We start from the raw sequence: 17,082 nt of genomic DNA, 5'->3' as shown, positions 1-17,082 counted from the left end.
CACAGGAAACAGCAGTTGTAGTGTATTTGGTTACTCTGATTGTTATAATCTTTGAGGCTCTAGATCCTTTTAGTTGTTTCTCTTAGCTTGTTTTGCCAAAAGACTCAGGCAATTATTTCCACTGAAAGTTCCCTTGAAGTGATGCATTCACGGTTGCTGGGATTTATCTTGTGTTTCTCATTTGTGCTCCAAAGTTTAGACATCAACAAACCTGTTACATTTAAATCACTGGTGTCACTTTGTCGCAGTAGTTCCAGTTAAACAGTCAACATCCAGAAAATAAGTATTTGCAATGTTGTGTCATTGCAAATACTGTAATGATGTATTGGCAATGACAAAAAAAAACTTTTGAAAAAACAGACTTTTATTTTTGATAGTTATGGTATAATTCTCTTGCACAAACACTTTATTTAGTAACCTGCTTCATTTTGGTAAATTAGGGACAAGATGACGCATGAAATAATACTTTTTTTAAATAAACAGAGACCCATGATTGACAATCATGTGGTTGTGGTTTAACATTACACACAGGAAGTCCAGTTTTCTTATAATAACTGGAAACAAAAATAGCTGTGATTTTTTTAGATGGCTTCAAACTTAGTCCGTGGAATTAATTTGAAAATTATAACGTGGGCAAGAAGAAACCAATACTTTAAATTTAGAAAGTGTAGCCGGAACAGTGCTCTTGTTTTAGAAAAAAAGTTGTTCTGCACTGAAACACACTTCAGTATGTAGCTATTTTTTTTAAAAAAGAGACATCTGTTATCCCTTATTTTACAATTCCTACTTTGTTTTCAAAATTATCACATTTGCTCAATTTTCTCTCTAAATTACAAATGGGCAACAATTAATTACCATCGCCCTTGAACCCCATTTATAATCGAGACAGTTTTTAATTTGTTTTCAATTAAATAATCAGTTTTATTTTTCTGAGGAAACCAATACATTTACTTTTTTCTTAGGTATTGAGTCATAAATAGATTAATAGATTTTAAATACAGCTTAAAATACAATTAAGACCAATATAATAAAGATATAGATTCCCTTAGTGATCAAGGACAACCCAATGAGAGGTGGGCGTGGCCAACCAGAGAAGTGTGTGAGAGTAAAATCTGTCCTTGGTGTAAAGAGGTAATTAAACTAATAATTACATTTGGAACATAAAAGAGAAGAGTTTGACCATTAGAGGCTCATCTTTCATTTCCTTTCTCCTCCTGGTCGTCAGAGTCAAGGTCGTGCTGGGATCGGATGAGACAGCGCTAAAACAAAGTTCCACTCTGCTCTAACAATATTGGAAAGTCAGCGGTGATTAGTGGCAAAGTTACTGGTGGTTAATCCTGTTTAAGTGGTGACACGGCCGTCATAACATTGAACACCGATAATGTCGCTGAGACGGGTGAAATCTCAGTACCTGCAACTTCAAAGGGAGTTTACAGTTTGAAGAAGTTGGGATATTTTACAGTTTACAGTTGGCTGTAATCTGATGATATAACATGAATGCTGCTTAGTTTTTCAACACATCCTGAGCCCATTTTAACCACCATTATCCTGGTGCTGGGACTGTTTGTTTTTTTTAACCTCCCACTCAGTCTCTCATGTCTCTGAGTTACAGTACTTCCTTGTCACTTTCTCTGGTTTTGGAAAAACAAAAATCTGGATCGGTTTGAGCCAAGTCCATGTAAGAGAGGGAGACAGAGAAAAAGAGCTTCTGTGAACATGTGCGGTTTCTAACAGCTGAAGTGCTGCTACATCACACTGGTGTTAATGTCCAAAGAACAAACACTCTACTGTATTTCTGATGATTTATTTATTATTTTTAAACACACATTTTTAAACAGGCTCTCTCAGCCTGCCTTTGCTCTGCTATTCTGACTCTTGTTTGTTTGTGCCCTGGTTCCAGGTCTGGAAGTGTCTCAGCCGACTGGATGGAGATCTACTCATTTGTGAGGAACCTTACCGATAGGTTTGTGAGGTGGGTATAAAATCACAGAATCGTCCACTTATTCGGTTTTAGCATTTAAATTAAATTGAAATATCTACATTTATTTACTTCTTTATGCAGTGTCCTCTCACTGAGGAGAATACTTTGGGAAACAATTATTTAGATAAAAAACAGAACAAAATCAATGGCATGAACATTTCAACAATGTTTTACAGGTGGTGTAAAACATATGTTTACCAGGGGCAAATCACTGGGCCTCATGCTTTTTAACTTTTGACACTTCAGATCAAATCCACAGGAACTGGTCCTGGAGATAATTTAATTATCATTGTTAAAATGGAAGTATGTGGGTGAAACTTCATCGTAAAGCTACATAGGTAGTTGGAATACTCACTACTTTTATTTGACTCTTTAAAAAAAACAAAAAAACAAAAGGCCCCAAACTGAACTATTTTCTACACAAAGTAAAAAATTGTTGATAGCGCCAGGAGGAAGTTCAGGGACATTGTGGGAATTTTGGTTTTATAGAAACCTGGAGATGGAAAGCAGTGAAATTGGAAAGTTTTTCCATAAACATGCAGAGCCTATTTAAACAATCTCCACTGGACTTATACAGCAGTGGAGGACACACCTGTTTGAACATACACTGCCCTGTTGTCGGACAGAAGCGTTCCTGATTATCATCATTATTGGAGTTTAAAGTGTGTGGATCTTTGAATAATGTTTGGGGAAAGCAGCGTTTGCCAGGACAGGACAGACGGTGGTGAACCAGCCAGCAAAGACAGGGTTTGGTTGAAGTGAAGAAAAATAGCAAAGGCAGCAGGTGGGAGTGGGAGGCAGCAAGGAGGAGAGTCTTCTGGGCTGTGAGAATGGACATTTGTACCCAGGGAGGTGGAGGAGAAGGAGAGAGAGAGGAGGCGGGATTTCACCACAGAATGGCGATGATGGCGACAAGTGACGAGGCGTAGACAATGTACAGTAAGAACAGAAGAGAAGAGTGAGGACAATCTGCTCAGCAACAGCACGTCTGCTGCTCCATGTGGACGCTATGTGCACTATTAACACACACACACACACACACACACACACACACACACACACTACAACACACATTAACACACACTCCCTGTGCTAATGCAATCTGAAAAACCAGAGTCAGCTGTTGAACTCCACCACCTCCAGTTCATCAGAAATATTATGACTAAATCCACAAATCCACATTTAAAAAAAAGTTTATAGCAAAAATAAAAACCTGTCATTTGTTTAAGGTAAAAGCACAAGAACTCTAACTTAACTCTCTTAACGTCTTCACTGACTTCATTCAGCTGGTGAACTATGAACTCATATCTACCATCGGATGCCAATAAAGTCGTTGGTTAATCACATCCCTTTTTTTAGGGATTAGTGAACTGAGAAACCTCGTCATCCCTTTTACAAGCAGAATGTAGTTGTCAGCAGCAGTTACCATCGTCTAAGTCTCCTTTTTTGGGTTTTTAAATTTCTTAGTACGTTTAGTCAATATTTCTACCTTCTTGTAAAGTGCTAATTTTATTTTTACAAGTGAGATGTTAAAATAATAATAAATTAAAAAATATATAAAACATGTTAACTGTTGGAAATTAACTGTACAAATCGATACATGTGTCTCAGAGTGTTTGTTGCTTCACACCTTCGATGACATAACAGGTACAAAGTGCAGCAAAAGGAAGTGTGCTGTATGTTTATATGTCGCTATAACAGCAGTTGTGTCATCAGAAACTTCCTGTTTTGAAGCTGAAGCTTTATCTTGTTTGTGTGCTTGTGTGTGTATCTGCACATTTTCCACTAAATAATGATAAAGGAAGTATTTAATGTGTAATAATGTATTTGAAAATAACACAACGTAGGTATATTCCTTAGGTTTTTTTTTCCACATATACAATAGGGTGTCATATTCTGTGGTTTGTTTTAGAATTTTGTTGATAAATTAATTGTAATGCAGCGACCATGTCTGATTATTTATTAATGATTAAGTTTCTCTTTCTTTGTCCTCAGTCCCCGAATGAGAGTCTCCTTCATCGTTTTCTCAGCTCAAGCAGACACACTGTTACCACTGACAGGAGACAGGTCAGGTCATCTCTACTTTAGTCTAACTTTTATTTATTGTATTAACCTTTAAATGTCTTTGAACAGTTTCATTATCTGTCAAACACTATCTATATCTATCTATTAAAATCCTTATTCCTCACAATGACTTTCAGCTTAATGTGATTTAAATTGAGGAGAAATTCTCTGGAACAAATCAATGTTTTGTGTGTTTCTGTGAGAAGATATGAGATAGAAAGGGGTTTGGAGAAACTGAGGAACGTAAAACCCGCAGGTGAAACTTACATGCACGAGGGAATTAAAATGGTGAGTTTGTATAACATATATATTGTTTAATAAATTGATCCAATCTGACCTAATGAAAAACACCCTCATTGTTCATTTTGTAAATAATCAGGCCACAGACCAGATAAAGCAACAGGCTACAAAGTCTTCCAGCATCATTCTGGCTCTGACTGATGGACAACTCCCGGTTTATGTGCATGAACTGACAGTGAAGGAGGCAGTATAAGAAACGTAACATATAAATAGTAACACATTAACAAAAGCTTAACTTATAGCATGCTGACATTTGTGCCAATTTTCTTTTTTTTGACATTTGAGCCAAAAAAAATATGACAAAACTTCTCACTTGTTGTTCGTCAAAGTCTTTGATTCCCACACAATAAACTCGAGATCCAAACATCCTGGCCTCGTCTGCCTGCAAACGAAATTCAAATGTATGAATATTTTAAATCAGAAGGAAACAGTTTCTGTTTATACAGTTTATGTAAACTGTATATATAGTTTAAATATAAACTGTATATATAGTTTAAATATAAACTGTATATATATATATATATATATATATATATATATATATATATATATATATATATATATATATATATATATATATATATATACAGTTTATATTTAAACTATATATACAGTTTATATTTAAACTATATATACAGTTTACATAAACTGTATAAACAGAAACTGTTTCCTTCTGATTTAAAATATTCATACATTTGAATTTCGTTTGCAGGCAGACGAGGCCAGGATGTTTGGATCTCGAGTTTATTGTGTGGGAATCAAAGACTTTGACGAACAACAAGTGAGAAGTTTTGTCATATTTTTTTTGGCTCAAATGTCAAAAAAAAGAAAATTGGCACAAATGTCAGCATGCTATAAGTTAAGCTTTTGTTAATGTGTTACTATTTATATGTTACGTTTCTTATACTGCTAAAAAAATGATGTTTTTTCCAGAAAAATATTTATGAAGATTAAAATGTTTTTTGCATAAGTCCGTTGTTATACCAAAAAAAAGCAACTTTTTCAAATTAATGATTTTTTTTTTTTTCTTTTGCTGTGACTAATATACTGTTACAGCAATTAGACACATTTTACAAATACATATGTATATATACATATATGATATTTATTGAAAATTAAATCTTGTATGTTCCACTGTGTTTTCTTCTGTGTATTGTACCAGTTGGTGGACATCGCTGACACCAAAGACCAGGTGTTTCCTGTCAAAGACGGTTTTCACGCTTTAAAAGGGATCATCAACTCTGTGAGTCCACTCTGTTGTTGTCTGTATGAATGTGTGTGTGTGTTTGTGTTTGAAATCCTTCTGATCACATTTACCCTGGTGACTATAACTGACCATAGGAAGCAGCAGTGAACCTGCAGCTCCTGTCTTACTGATTTCCTTTATATCAGGTAAAGTATAAAAAAATCCTCATTTTGACATTGTCTGTCAGAATTCCTACCTATTTGTTTATAGATGTGATGAAAAACAGCCTCCTTTTAATATTTGTGGATTTTCCTAGATGGATTATTTCACTCTGTAATTATGGAGTAAATGTCTCCTCTCTGCTGTCACCTCCTGCTTCGACGCTTCTGTATCACTGCGTCATCTTTAATAAATCTGCTGTAAACATTTGCTGAGGATTGAAGTTTGTTCCCACCTCAGATGAAAGCTTCCACTGTCCTGCGTTGATGTTAATATGCTTCTCCTTCCGCCCCTCGCTCTTCGTCCATTTGCATAGTCGGCTGATTTATTGAACAGCAGCGGCGGCGATGTGTTCAGGCCTCTTTATATGTTAATGCAGGATCCACAAAGCTTTGTAATAGAAGGAAGCAGTGGAATAATTTTCCTATAAAGCCCGGCACAGCTGCCAGGCCGCAGCGAGATGTTTCTCAGGTGTTGATCCCTGATCTCTTTCCTAAAGTTGACAGAGCTGATAACAGGCTACAGTTGATGTATTTATTCTCCTGCTCTCTGAGATAATGTGTCCGTTTTATTCTGTCTTTATCGGCTGCAGATATTAAAACGCTCGTGCACAGAGATCCTGAGTGTGGAGCCATCCAGTGTCTGCGTCAACCGTGAGATTTTATCATTGACAAATTCCCTTTTTTTTAAAAAAAAAATCATATTGTTAACATTTTTTGTTACAGCTATTACTGGACACAACTTTAATTGTTATTTGCTATTTTAAGAAATATTCTTGGCCAACCCAGGGTTAATTTCAGTTGTCCGTTAGCCAATTTCACATGGTTATTTTTCATGCTTTCATTTATTCTATTTTTTAAATGTGTTTTTATTGTTTGTTTGTAAGGGAAAGTGAATGTTAATAAATGTATCAAAAATCTGAATTAGAATTAGATTCACTTAACTGGGCTTGTTTTTATATTTATTTATCTATTTATTTTTATTTTTATTATTTCTATATTCCTGTAGCTTTATATTCTGTATTGAGTTGTTTGTTTTTTTAAACTCAAGACTTTAAAAATGTTACTCTCCTTAATATGTGGTTTTTTTCATCGCAGAATCCTTCGACATTGTCCTCAGAGGAAACGGCTTTGCTTTGGGACGCAGCAGTGAAAATGTCATCTGCAGCTTTATTATTGACGAACAAACTATCAGTAAGTGACTTATGAACAAAACTTAAATCTAAAAACCAAAAAAGATAACACAAATATACCATAACATTAATACTACATATTATAAACATTTAGATTGTTTTTATTTAATTGTTGATTTTGTTGTTTTTTCCAGATAATAAACCAAGTGTTGTGCGTAATGACTATCTTCTGTGCCCTGCACCAAAGCTATATGGAGTTGGACAGTAAGTACAAGACACGGTAATGTCATTGCATTTATTACAGATGGAAAAAAGAGCATTGCAGCCTGTTGAGTAAAGGCACAGTAAGCACTGAATGTTGTTAATAAGGCTTAAAATAACACCTACAGTTTTATGACAACTTGTGTAATGACAGACTTCCCCAGAGAATTTATGAGATGTTCCTGGAATGAAAAAAACATACAATCAGAGATTTGTCTAAGAATAAAAATATATATATTTGGTTAATTTTCTTGTTGTTGATACATCTAAAGAAAAAAACATCAAAGTTAATGGTGTCAATGCAAAGGTTACTCCCAAATTGAATTCCTTTAAATGGACTGATTTATTTTACTATTTTAGTGTGTTTAATGTAAAAAAAAAAAAAAACACAAAAAAACTCAACCTTAATACATTTAATGTTCGAAGCACCTGTCGGAAAAAAAAAAGTTGTTTTACATGTTTAAGGTTATCTGTCAGATTCTAGCAAAAGAAAATTGTACTGTCTGATAACAGTTGCTGTTTTTGTCATTTACATTACATATGTTTTTATTTTACATTTTTTATGAATAATAAATGATTATTTATAATTTGGTTTTTGCATATGTAATGTAATACTTTTATAATTTATAATACTTTTATAATTTATAATTTTTTCTTACACCTATTCCTGCTCTGATAATTTATATATAATTTAATAATAATGATTTAACATACACTTGGTAAATGGTAAAAATGTGACCGTTTAGTAGAGACTAAGGATCACTTAGTTAAATATTTCACTCATGTGACATAAGAATAAATTAGAGGAATGATAAATTGAATTAAAATAAATTAAATTCCAAAATGACCTAACAATGTAACATTTAGCTGCGGCCGCTGCTGCAGTGACAATTGAAAGTGAACATCTGGAGGAGCTTTCAGATGAGGCTACGACAGATGCCTCCTGTTCGTTTTTCCACATTTAAATAATTCACTGCGCTCTGAGAATCAGAACCATCAGGAACACCAGAGTCTGGAAAGTTCTGTCTCTGTCCATCTGTCAGCTCCTGCTCCAATCCCATCTCTGTTAGCGTCACTGTCCATTCAGGCAGGGAATAATTCGCATTTCCTTCACCCTTGTCGTTTTACACGTGGGGCTGCTGCTGCTTTCTGTTCCCTTGCGATTGCTGCCCACTTTCCGTGTCCTGACCTCACAGATGTGGATTTCAGTGGAACATATTTTCAGGCTTTTCTATCCCAGCAGGGACGTCCCACTCACTGCTTCACGTCCCAGACCCTCAGCGTCCTGAATTGCGGCAGCTTTGCACGGACGTGAGCGTCATCATCTGTGGCGACAGCTGCGACATCAGGCTGCAAACAGAGACATCTGCTGATTTTCCTTTCTCCTCTTCCTCCCCCCGGTGTGCACAGCACCCCCACTGTGGCCACCATGGAGGGGTGAAACGCTGCGTTCTTGTTCTCTTGCTGTTTTCGCAATAACGACGCAGGACAAAGAATAACTGAGCGAACGAGCAACACCTGCTTGACAAAGCAGGTAGAGAGGCTAATGCTAATGCTAGTCAATAATTAAACAGGCTGCACAACGCCTTCCTCGCTGCAACATCACTCCATCTGCTGCTTCCACATGTTAGCTGTGAGTGTTTCTTCGTTGGCCACAGTGGATCCAATCAGAAGCAGCATGTTATCGTTTAGTGGCACACTGAGGTTCTGTGGTTCGTGTGCTTCTTTTTAATTATGTTGTGTTGAGCCAAGACCCATCAATGAATTCCAACACTGAGTCTTTGGTTGGTTCTATAAGACCCTCTGACATCAAACTTTGGAAGATGCTTCTTTGTAGTAGAACCAACTTGGACACTACTTTTCACCTTTGGTTAACTCTCCTTTCAAACTCAACTTTGGACCAAGCTTCTTGGACCATCACTTGTTAATAATCCTTTCACTCCCTTCCTTGTTGAATGCTCCTTTCCAACCAACCTCCCATGACTTGAATGGCTTTGTTAGTCTGCTGAGACTGTGACTCAATTTTTTTGAAGTATTTATTTTAATCGAACGTAACTTTAGTAACTTATTCTGAGGGAGATTTTATTGAAAGTTGAACGTTGCCAACTGAACGTAGATGATGTGTGTTTTTGAGCCTTTATATATTAAAGTGAAGCCACTTCATGAAACTTTCTTCTACATACTTTATAAAGTTAGCAGCAGCTGTTGTTCAGAACCTTTACTTTTTTTTTCTTTTCTTTTGTTCTGACTATAACAGCTGTCTGTCTTTTACATGTCATTATTGTCTCCGGTTGCTTTTTAAAAACGTCCTCATGACCACACATACCTGATCAGAGTGACAGCTCCTGATTTTTGAGCGACGGCAGCTCTGAATTATTCAGGCTGCTCACTTTAAAAGCCATTTGCTTCGCCGTTGACAGCAGCTATAGCTATGATGCTTCACCAAAGCTCAGCGTCATACAGATTATCAGGAGATGGAGAAGCTCGACACTTAAACTCTGAGCAATCCCTCAGCGCTGGCCTAGCTTCGCTCATTGATTTACCATTACTTACAACAGAAACAGCTACAGTGCCCCCTCACTGTCACGGTAGGATGATACAGCAGCAGCATCGCTGGTTTATGGACATTATTGAAACAAATTTACTTTCATGTTTGTCCTCTGTATATTTTAAACTAAGTTAAACCAGCTTTAACCTCTTTGCACAGTACATTTTGCCTTTTGTAACTCTGTCTCACACACACACAGACGAATGTGCGTCTCTGTGAGGATTGAGCCTCATCTGGTGCAGTGGGTCCCTGATCCTCCTTTAGTTCAGTACACGAGGCCTCGTGCTTAACTAAAAACAAAATGCTCATTTCATATGTTTTACTATTACATACTAAATATACTTTACAAAAATATTTATACTTTTTCTTATTATTTTATACAACTTGTGATGCTTAATGGTAAGAATTAACATGTAATGACATTTATTTATTCATTTATTTCTTCAATGTAGTATCCATTATATATTTTAATGAATTATAAATTAAATAAGTATATACCTTATTTCGATTGCATGTTTTAAAGTCATTATTTACATTCAATGTTAATATTTCTTTGTTCAGTTTAAAACAAACTACTGGGTCAGGGGCCTCTTTTGGCTTGTGAACTTCTCACATCTGACCCATGACTAGATATTAATTATTCAGTTTTGTCCATGAGATAATTTAAAAAATATGTATTTTCCTTCTTGCTTTTATAATACTTAAACTCATAATTTAAGAATGAGAAGATACAATTTTAAATTTCTGTTTGCTCTGTAGTATTTTAGATTGTGTATATTGAAAACAGATTTGTGTCCCTCCAGTGAAATGATGGTGGCAGCAGTCGCTTAGTTGTGATTTAAGATTTTGATAGAAACCTTTAGTTAATAAATGCTTCTTCTAATTTCCCCCAGGACTATGGACGTTCTCATCAGCCTGAACAACGGAAAGTCCTTTGTCTCCAATGCCTTCACCATCAGTGCCTCCACATGTGTGAGTTGTGATCACATTATATTCCTTTCTAATGTTAAGGGTCGTTTTATATACAAAAGTTACAAAACTCTAACAACTAACTCAACACCAAAGTCCATAGAGACCATCAGTGATTGTTACTCACGGGGACACAGAAGCTGTGGGTCCCCTGTTGCCTCCTGTGGTCAGTTCGTGTTCTTGAAGTGACTTTAAACAGATGATTTCAAACATTAAACATTAAAGTGAGAAGACAACAGATTTAAACTCACCGATGGAGGCAGCAGTGGATCGTCTGTTATTGTTGTCTCTTTTACTTAAAATTGTTTATCTTCTCGATGGAAATGGTGTGAGAGTAAGTTCTTTACAAAAGGCATTTTTATTAAATATTCTACTTAACAAATCGTAGTCGTATTATTAGTAATTTTTTAAATACAAACAAAGAGTGATTTTTGTTTTTGCTGCTTGCAGTCTGATGGTCTGGTTGTGGCCATTATCTTCCTGGTTATACTGGCTCTAGTGGCGCTGGCCATGATGTGGTGGTTCTGGCCTCTGTGCTGCAAAGTGGTAAGAGATGACAGAGATGATGAAAAAATATATACTTAATACCTGTTTATATTTAATTGTTCAGCCCTTAATATATTTGGTTTTAGTTTTTTTATCCCCTGTGATGGGCTATTTCATATCTTTTTTAAAATGTTATCTTATTTAATTTCTTTGAGTAACCAATTTAAAACATTTTATTTAGCCTTTTTTTTAAGTTAGCGTCCATTTAAATGTATTAATGGGATAACATTTAGTAGATTAACACAGTAAAAATGTTTAGATGCATTTATTTAGGGCATTGGTGGCTTTGTGGTTAAGGAAGTGGCCTTCCGGAAGAGGTCCCGAAGGCTTCCACCACTGAGACCACTGTGGTCTGAGCATGACACCGTCCCCACTCACTGCTTCCCTTAGCGCTGCCTACTGTTCACTTTGGTGATGGGTTAAAAACAGAGGTCACATTTGGTTGTGTGCAGTGGTGAGCTGTGTCACAATGAATGAGTTCACTTCCGTATAACTGACGATAACTGAAGAAAAGTAAGTATTTGAGGTGTTCAGGGTCACTCAGTAAAAACCAGGTTCACAGTCTAACAATCAAAATGGATTGTTAGAGTGTGGGTTGACAGGTGTGGGTGCATGAGTTATTCAAAGACCATATTTGGGTTTGTGTGATGAAGTGATCGAGTGTGGTTCATTGTGGTTTAACAGGAAACTAAAACCACCACTTCAACCACTGTAGCTAAGAAACCAAAAACAGGAAGTCAGGAAGAATCAGTGGGGGTGGATAAAACAAAATATGAAGAAGAAGAAGAAGCAAGAGAAGATGAAGAGGATGAGAAGATGAAAACGCAGGGAGGAGGATGATATGCAATAGGGAAGTGAGGAGGAAAACAGAAAATGGTAAAAAAAAAAAAAAAAATACAGACAACAAATACTAGAATACTGGTAACAAGAATAAAAGAAGAATAGAAAAAAACAGTAAAAGGGGGAACTGAAAAGATGTAGAGGAAAAGAAGATGGAAGTGTTTGTTAATATTTAAAGCAAAGTTTGTTTTCAGCATAGAAACAATACACATGGTACTGAAGCACACTGTCAGAGGTAGAAAAGCAAAGAAAGTTTCCAGAAACTCTCTTGAAGAACGACTTTTGAAAATCCTTAATTACTGACACTAATTCTAACACCAATTTAAAATGTACCACAACACATCTTTATTCTCTTTTTTTTTTTATTATTTAAAAGTGCTTCAGCCATGTGTGTTACCGCTTCATCCTATATTAATCCAGAAAAAAAAAACAAAAAGAGAGGAAAAAGACTTGTAATGGCACAACACTGGCAGTGTTTCCAAACCTCCTCACCTCTGCTCTTGTTCCATCATTCCCTCAATCAATCTTCCTCCTCCTCCTTCTCATCCTCCTCCTCCTCCCTGAACAACAGACGTCACCTGGCTTTTGTTGGACCTGCAGGGAGCGCCTGTCCAGAATGAGATGGAAGCATATTTTGGAAAACCAACAAAGGCATTAAAATGTAAACCCCCTGCAGCATGTCTGGAGCGTGCACGTGTTTGTCTTGGTGCGCGGAGAGCTGCTGTTGCCTCTCGTCCAGGGACGCGGCACAAGAGGAGGTGCCATGTGTGGCTTGTTAATATTTAAACCCCCCCAGTCTGCCAGGTTTTTACCAGTGAGTGCCACACACAAAAAAACACACACACACAAACGCATACTCATGCTCTTTCCCACAAACCCCCTTGGCCTAGTGCCAGCTCAGAGGTCACACAAGCTGTGGATCTGTCATTTCTTTGTTTATCATTTGTTTGTAGAGTAAACTCCAGAGAGGTGGAGCCTCTGGTTCAAATGCCAGGATTTAGACTTTAAGACTTTTAAAATAATATTTTAATGTTTCTGTCTGAAATACAAATGAGACAAAGTCATTTCATTAATATGTGGAAGAGCCCGTTCAGGATTTTGTGAAGAAGGAAAAAAGTGACAGAGACCCACAGAGACCAACGCAGGGCAAAAACAGCTTGACATTTCTCAATATACTGTTAAAAATAGTTATAAAACAGGAGTTTTTTAAGCTCCTGCTAAATGTGTGGTTAGATTTTATTTTTTAACTTAATTAAAATGGCCTGACTGCAAGATTTGACGTGTGAGTCTCCTCTGGTCAGGGTCCATATCCTTCTCCCCTTCTGGTGTCGTGACTGCAGCCCAAAGCTCATTTCATAGTTTATAATCGTGGGGTTTAGTTTTAATCGCACATCCACGTCACTCTTCACATCTGTGTCAGGTAGTTCTAATCCAGCAGCTGTCATTAATTCCTAATTAATTCCTCAATATGTCTAGAAAATCTGCTCACTCAGTGAAATCAGATAATCCGGCCTCCATGAGGTGTAGCTGAAACCATGACCATACGCATTTATGGGCTTTAGCATCTTCTGTGTATGTCAGTGCAGAGATTAAACGCTAATTAATTATTATTGTTTTATTATTGTAATTGCAACAAGGTATGAACAAAAAAACAAACAAACAAAAAAAAAACAGCTGTGAGTCTGTGGCAGGTAAGCAGCACTATGGTGCCTTGCATAAGTATTGACCTCCAATGCAGTTGTTGTTCACTATGTTGATGCCTCAAAGCCTGGAATGAAAACTAGATCGTTGGAGTGTTTGGATTGTTTAATTCAAAGAACATGCCTAAAAGAAAACCAACTGTTGTGAAGCAGACAGGGACTACTGTACTTCCCCTCAGGGATTGATCAGTCTGATACTCCTGATCGGTATCGTTCTGATTGTCCAAAATTTCAGGATCAAACATCGAAAAAAACAATTCTGTTCGATCAAATACCTAAGCCTAAACTTAACTTATACCTGTATCAGCGGATACTCTAAGTTGCAGTATCGAACATGATGAAGTTATATGGAGACATCTCTACTTCCCCTAAAAGTAGTAGAACGGAGCCCCACCTTTTGTGGTGGTTAAAACTACCAGTCACATTCTTTGCCGCATGAAGCCACTTACTCATTTCCAAAGGCACACCACCTACACCTTTCTTGTTGAGGGTTTCACAAGTGAACACTTGATCATTCATTTCTTAATGACCTTGTATGCTTTTGCTGCCTTTTCCTAAGTGATTCTGACTTTGTGACGGATCACAGGTTCTAGATCAGTTATCATTCTTTTGAATTTAGACTCCCATGGGTCTTTATCCTCTATGTTATATATCCTCAATGTCAAGATCAACTTTGTTTTCCTGAAAATGCCTACCTGTTTCTGAAGTCACCAAATCGTTCTCAAAATGTGGATTGCATTATGATGACAACACACTGCAATCATTTTTATCATTAAATCCTATTTTTTTTCTGTCCACTCCTTTGGTAAAGCCCTCCTTAAGGAGCACAGTTCATTTTCCTTTATCCCCCATACTGTACTTTTCCTGGTGAGTTTATGCTGCAGTCGTATGTCTTTGTAACAGTTCCTATTTGTTGGTGGTCCCTGGCATTAGTTCTGCCACACTCGCCCTCCTCCCCTTCCTGCTCCTGTGGCTCACGTTGGAACTAATTAACTCCTCAGGACTTTACGATGGCGGCGGCACTGAACCTTATCCAATTAATTAGCAGCTTAACGGGCTGCAGCGGCAGCAGCGGCGTTGTCTGCTCCTGTCAACAAGTTGACTGTGAGGTTCTCTTTATTTTCCACCAGAGGCCTGATGTTGGTTTTACAGCTGTCTGCTGGGAGCCACGTGGACGCTCAGGGAGACTGTGTTTGTGTGTCTCATAGTCACCAAACACAAATGTTTGTTTGTGTATGTGTGTGTGTGTGTGTGTGTGTGTGTAAGAGAGAGAGTGTGTTGTGTGTATGTGTGAGAGTGACAACGTCAATAAAAGTAAATTAGCTGAATTAAAAATTGGTTTCAGAAATGAGTGTGTGACTGTATTTGTTTTTATTTTTTAACAGGATCAGGTCTTTTTTTCTTTATTAATTTCTGGACTAGTGGTCTTAACTGGAACCAACATCATTGTATCGGGTCGGAACTTCATTTGCAAGACTTACTTTAATTTAGTCAGAATTCAGGAGTCAGGATTATGGTCTGGTTGGATTTGGTATTAAGAATTGGTGAGGTTTTGGATTATGGATAAAAATCCTTTTTGCACCATGTATAAATGTAAGTCAGTTTTTGGTCCTGACAAGAATAGCTGGACCATAATGTGCTTTCCGTATGTATCCGTATCTGTGTTTGTGTACGTGTGTGTGTCGGTGGACCTTTTGTTAAAATGTGTTTGTGATTTCTTTTAATTCAGGTAATCAAAGATCCACCTCCACCCCCACCACCGTCTCGCCCTCCACCACCTGTAAGTAACTCTTTAGGAGGTCAGAAATATTTGGTTCTTTTGTAACTATTTCAAAAAGCATTGTTTTATTTATTTATTTTACAAAAAACCAAACTGGTAATAAAATGCTCTTCCTCAGGAACCTGAGCCTCTGTCTAAGAAAAAATGGCCGACAGTTGATGCCTCGTACTATGGAGGAAGAGGAGTTGGAGGAATCAGTCGCATGGAGGTAAGAGTGCAGGGCTTTTTATATATTTTATCACATCCAAGACACTTTTTGAGTCTTTTCATTTAGTCTGGATGTTAAAACACCTCACTAAATGTCCAGAATCTAACCAAACTGTGAATGTTTTGATTATGAAATGTTTTTATTATGAGACAAACACCCCCCCCCCCCCCAAAAAAAAAAAATATTACTGCCTTTGGAGAATGAATCTCAAATCTCCTCTTCTTGAGGGACATAAAGAGTTTATCTGAATTACTGTTAGGAAACCACTGATGATTCTGTTTTTGTTTTAAACAATGGTGGTGCGAGAAAAAGACAGTTGGTTGATGATGAAGAGCAAGCACCACTGTCTTCGTCACTTCACTGATTTCCACTCTTGCAGTGTGACAGGAGCTGCCACGTCTTCCTCCATCAACCTATGTCTAATCACATTAAGAGGAGGTGGAGATAAAAGACGCTGTCATAATAGTACTTCCATCTCATCTTCCTCACCTTCCTCACCTCTCCTTGCATATTAAACTCAATAATTTTCCAAAGGGAATACGGGTTTTAACCTCAACTACCATCCTTCACCCCCTCCATCTTTTCACTGTCTTGTCCCCTAATGTTTATCAGCCTAAGGGAAGTTGCAGGCATTTCCCAGCAACCTTAGGGAGCTCCTTCTTCACTTCACCCCCACACGAGCCGGTGTCAGGTCTCTGATCTTTGCTGCAGCAGGATGTTTCTTCTTGTAGGAGAAAATGTTTGAAGATGATGTTCTCACTAGATTTGGGATCTCAAGAAATGAAAAAACACCAAACACTCAGCTCCACCTCAATTGATAAGAGGTACTTAACAGATTTAAGATGTCAAGATATAATAATACAGAACCCTTAAACACCACCACAACTCTCTCCTTCTTTGATTTTACCACCTCCTCCACATTTTTGACACAGACAGTAGGTGTTAATAACTAAACTAATAGTCCCTCACCTACATTTTTTCCTATACAGCACCTTGACCTCATCTTCCTGTTTCGCAACATTTTCCTTTTTCCTACTTCAGTGTCCTCCTTATGGGGGGTCCTCACTTTACGGTGTCCTCCACCTATAGTGTCCTGTGGTTACATCACCATCTCCCACAAATTTAGTAAGAAAGTCTTGTTCCATCTCGACATATGGCGTTAAAACTCAGTAACTAGTTAGCACAAGAAGTAGTTGGCGAGTCAAGCGGACGAATATGTGGTCACCCACCTCCACCTTTGTCCTCTTCTGCCAGTCTGCAGCCACCAAATGTCAAATAATAGTTTCGTAATTTAGTAAAATAATATATATATATATGTATATATATATATATACATATATATATATAT

At 37.2% G+C, this 17,082-nt stretch overlaps 1 protein-coding gene across 1 annotated transcript in view; it reads left to right on the top strand.

Annotated features, from left to right (window-relative positions):
* antxr2a (ANTXR cell adhesion molecule 2a) overlaps positions 1-17,082 on the top strand; it is a 35,549-nt gene that overhangs the window by 2,026 nt on the left and 16,441 nt on the right. Inside the window, exons 2-14 of the mRNA XM_008335829.3 lie at positions 1,901-1,972; positions 3,977-4,048; positions 4,252-4,333; positions 4,425-4,529; positions 5,058-5,126; positions 5,508-5,588; positions 6,343-6,403; positions 6,848-6,943; positions 7,077-7,146; positions 10,585-10,663; positions 11,111-11,206; positions 15,476-15,526; positions 15,645-15,734. Coding sequence (XP_008334051.1) covers positions 1,901-1,972; positions 3,977-4,048; positions 4,252-4,333; positions 4,425-4,529; positions 5,058-5,126; positions 5,508-5,588; positions 6,343-6,403; positions 6,848-6,943; positions 7,077-7,146; positions 10,585-10,663; positions 11,111-11,206; positions 15,476-15,526; positions 15,645-15,734 — 1,024 coding nt within the window. The remainder of the gene's footprint in view (positions 1-1,900; positions 1,973-3,976; positions 4,049-4,251; positions 4,334-4,424; positions 4,530-5,057; positions 5,127-5,507; positions 5,589-6,342; positions 6,404-6,847; positions 6,944-7,076; positions 7,147-10,584; positions 10,664-11,110; positions 11,207-15,475; positions 15,527-15,644; positions 15,735-17,082) is intronic.

This window comes from Cynoglossus semilaevis, chromosome Z (assembly GCF_000523025.1).
Source record: "Cynoglossus semilaevis isolate Cse_v1.0 chromosome Z, Cse_v1.0, whole genome shotgun sequence".
In the NCBI taxonomy this organism is placed as follows: domain Eukaryota; kingdom Metazoa; phylum Chordata; class Actinopteri; order Pleuronectiformes; family Cynoglossidae; genus Cynoglossus; species Cynoglossus semilaevis.
The sequence above is the reverse complement of the archived record's forward strand: the minus strand, read 5'-3'. Positions and strand labels throughout refer to the sequence as shown.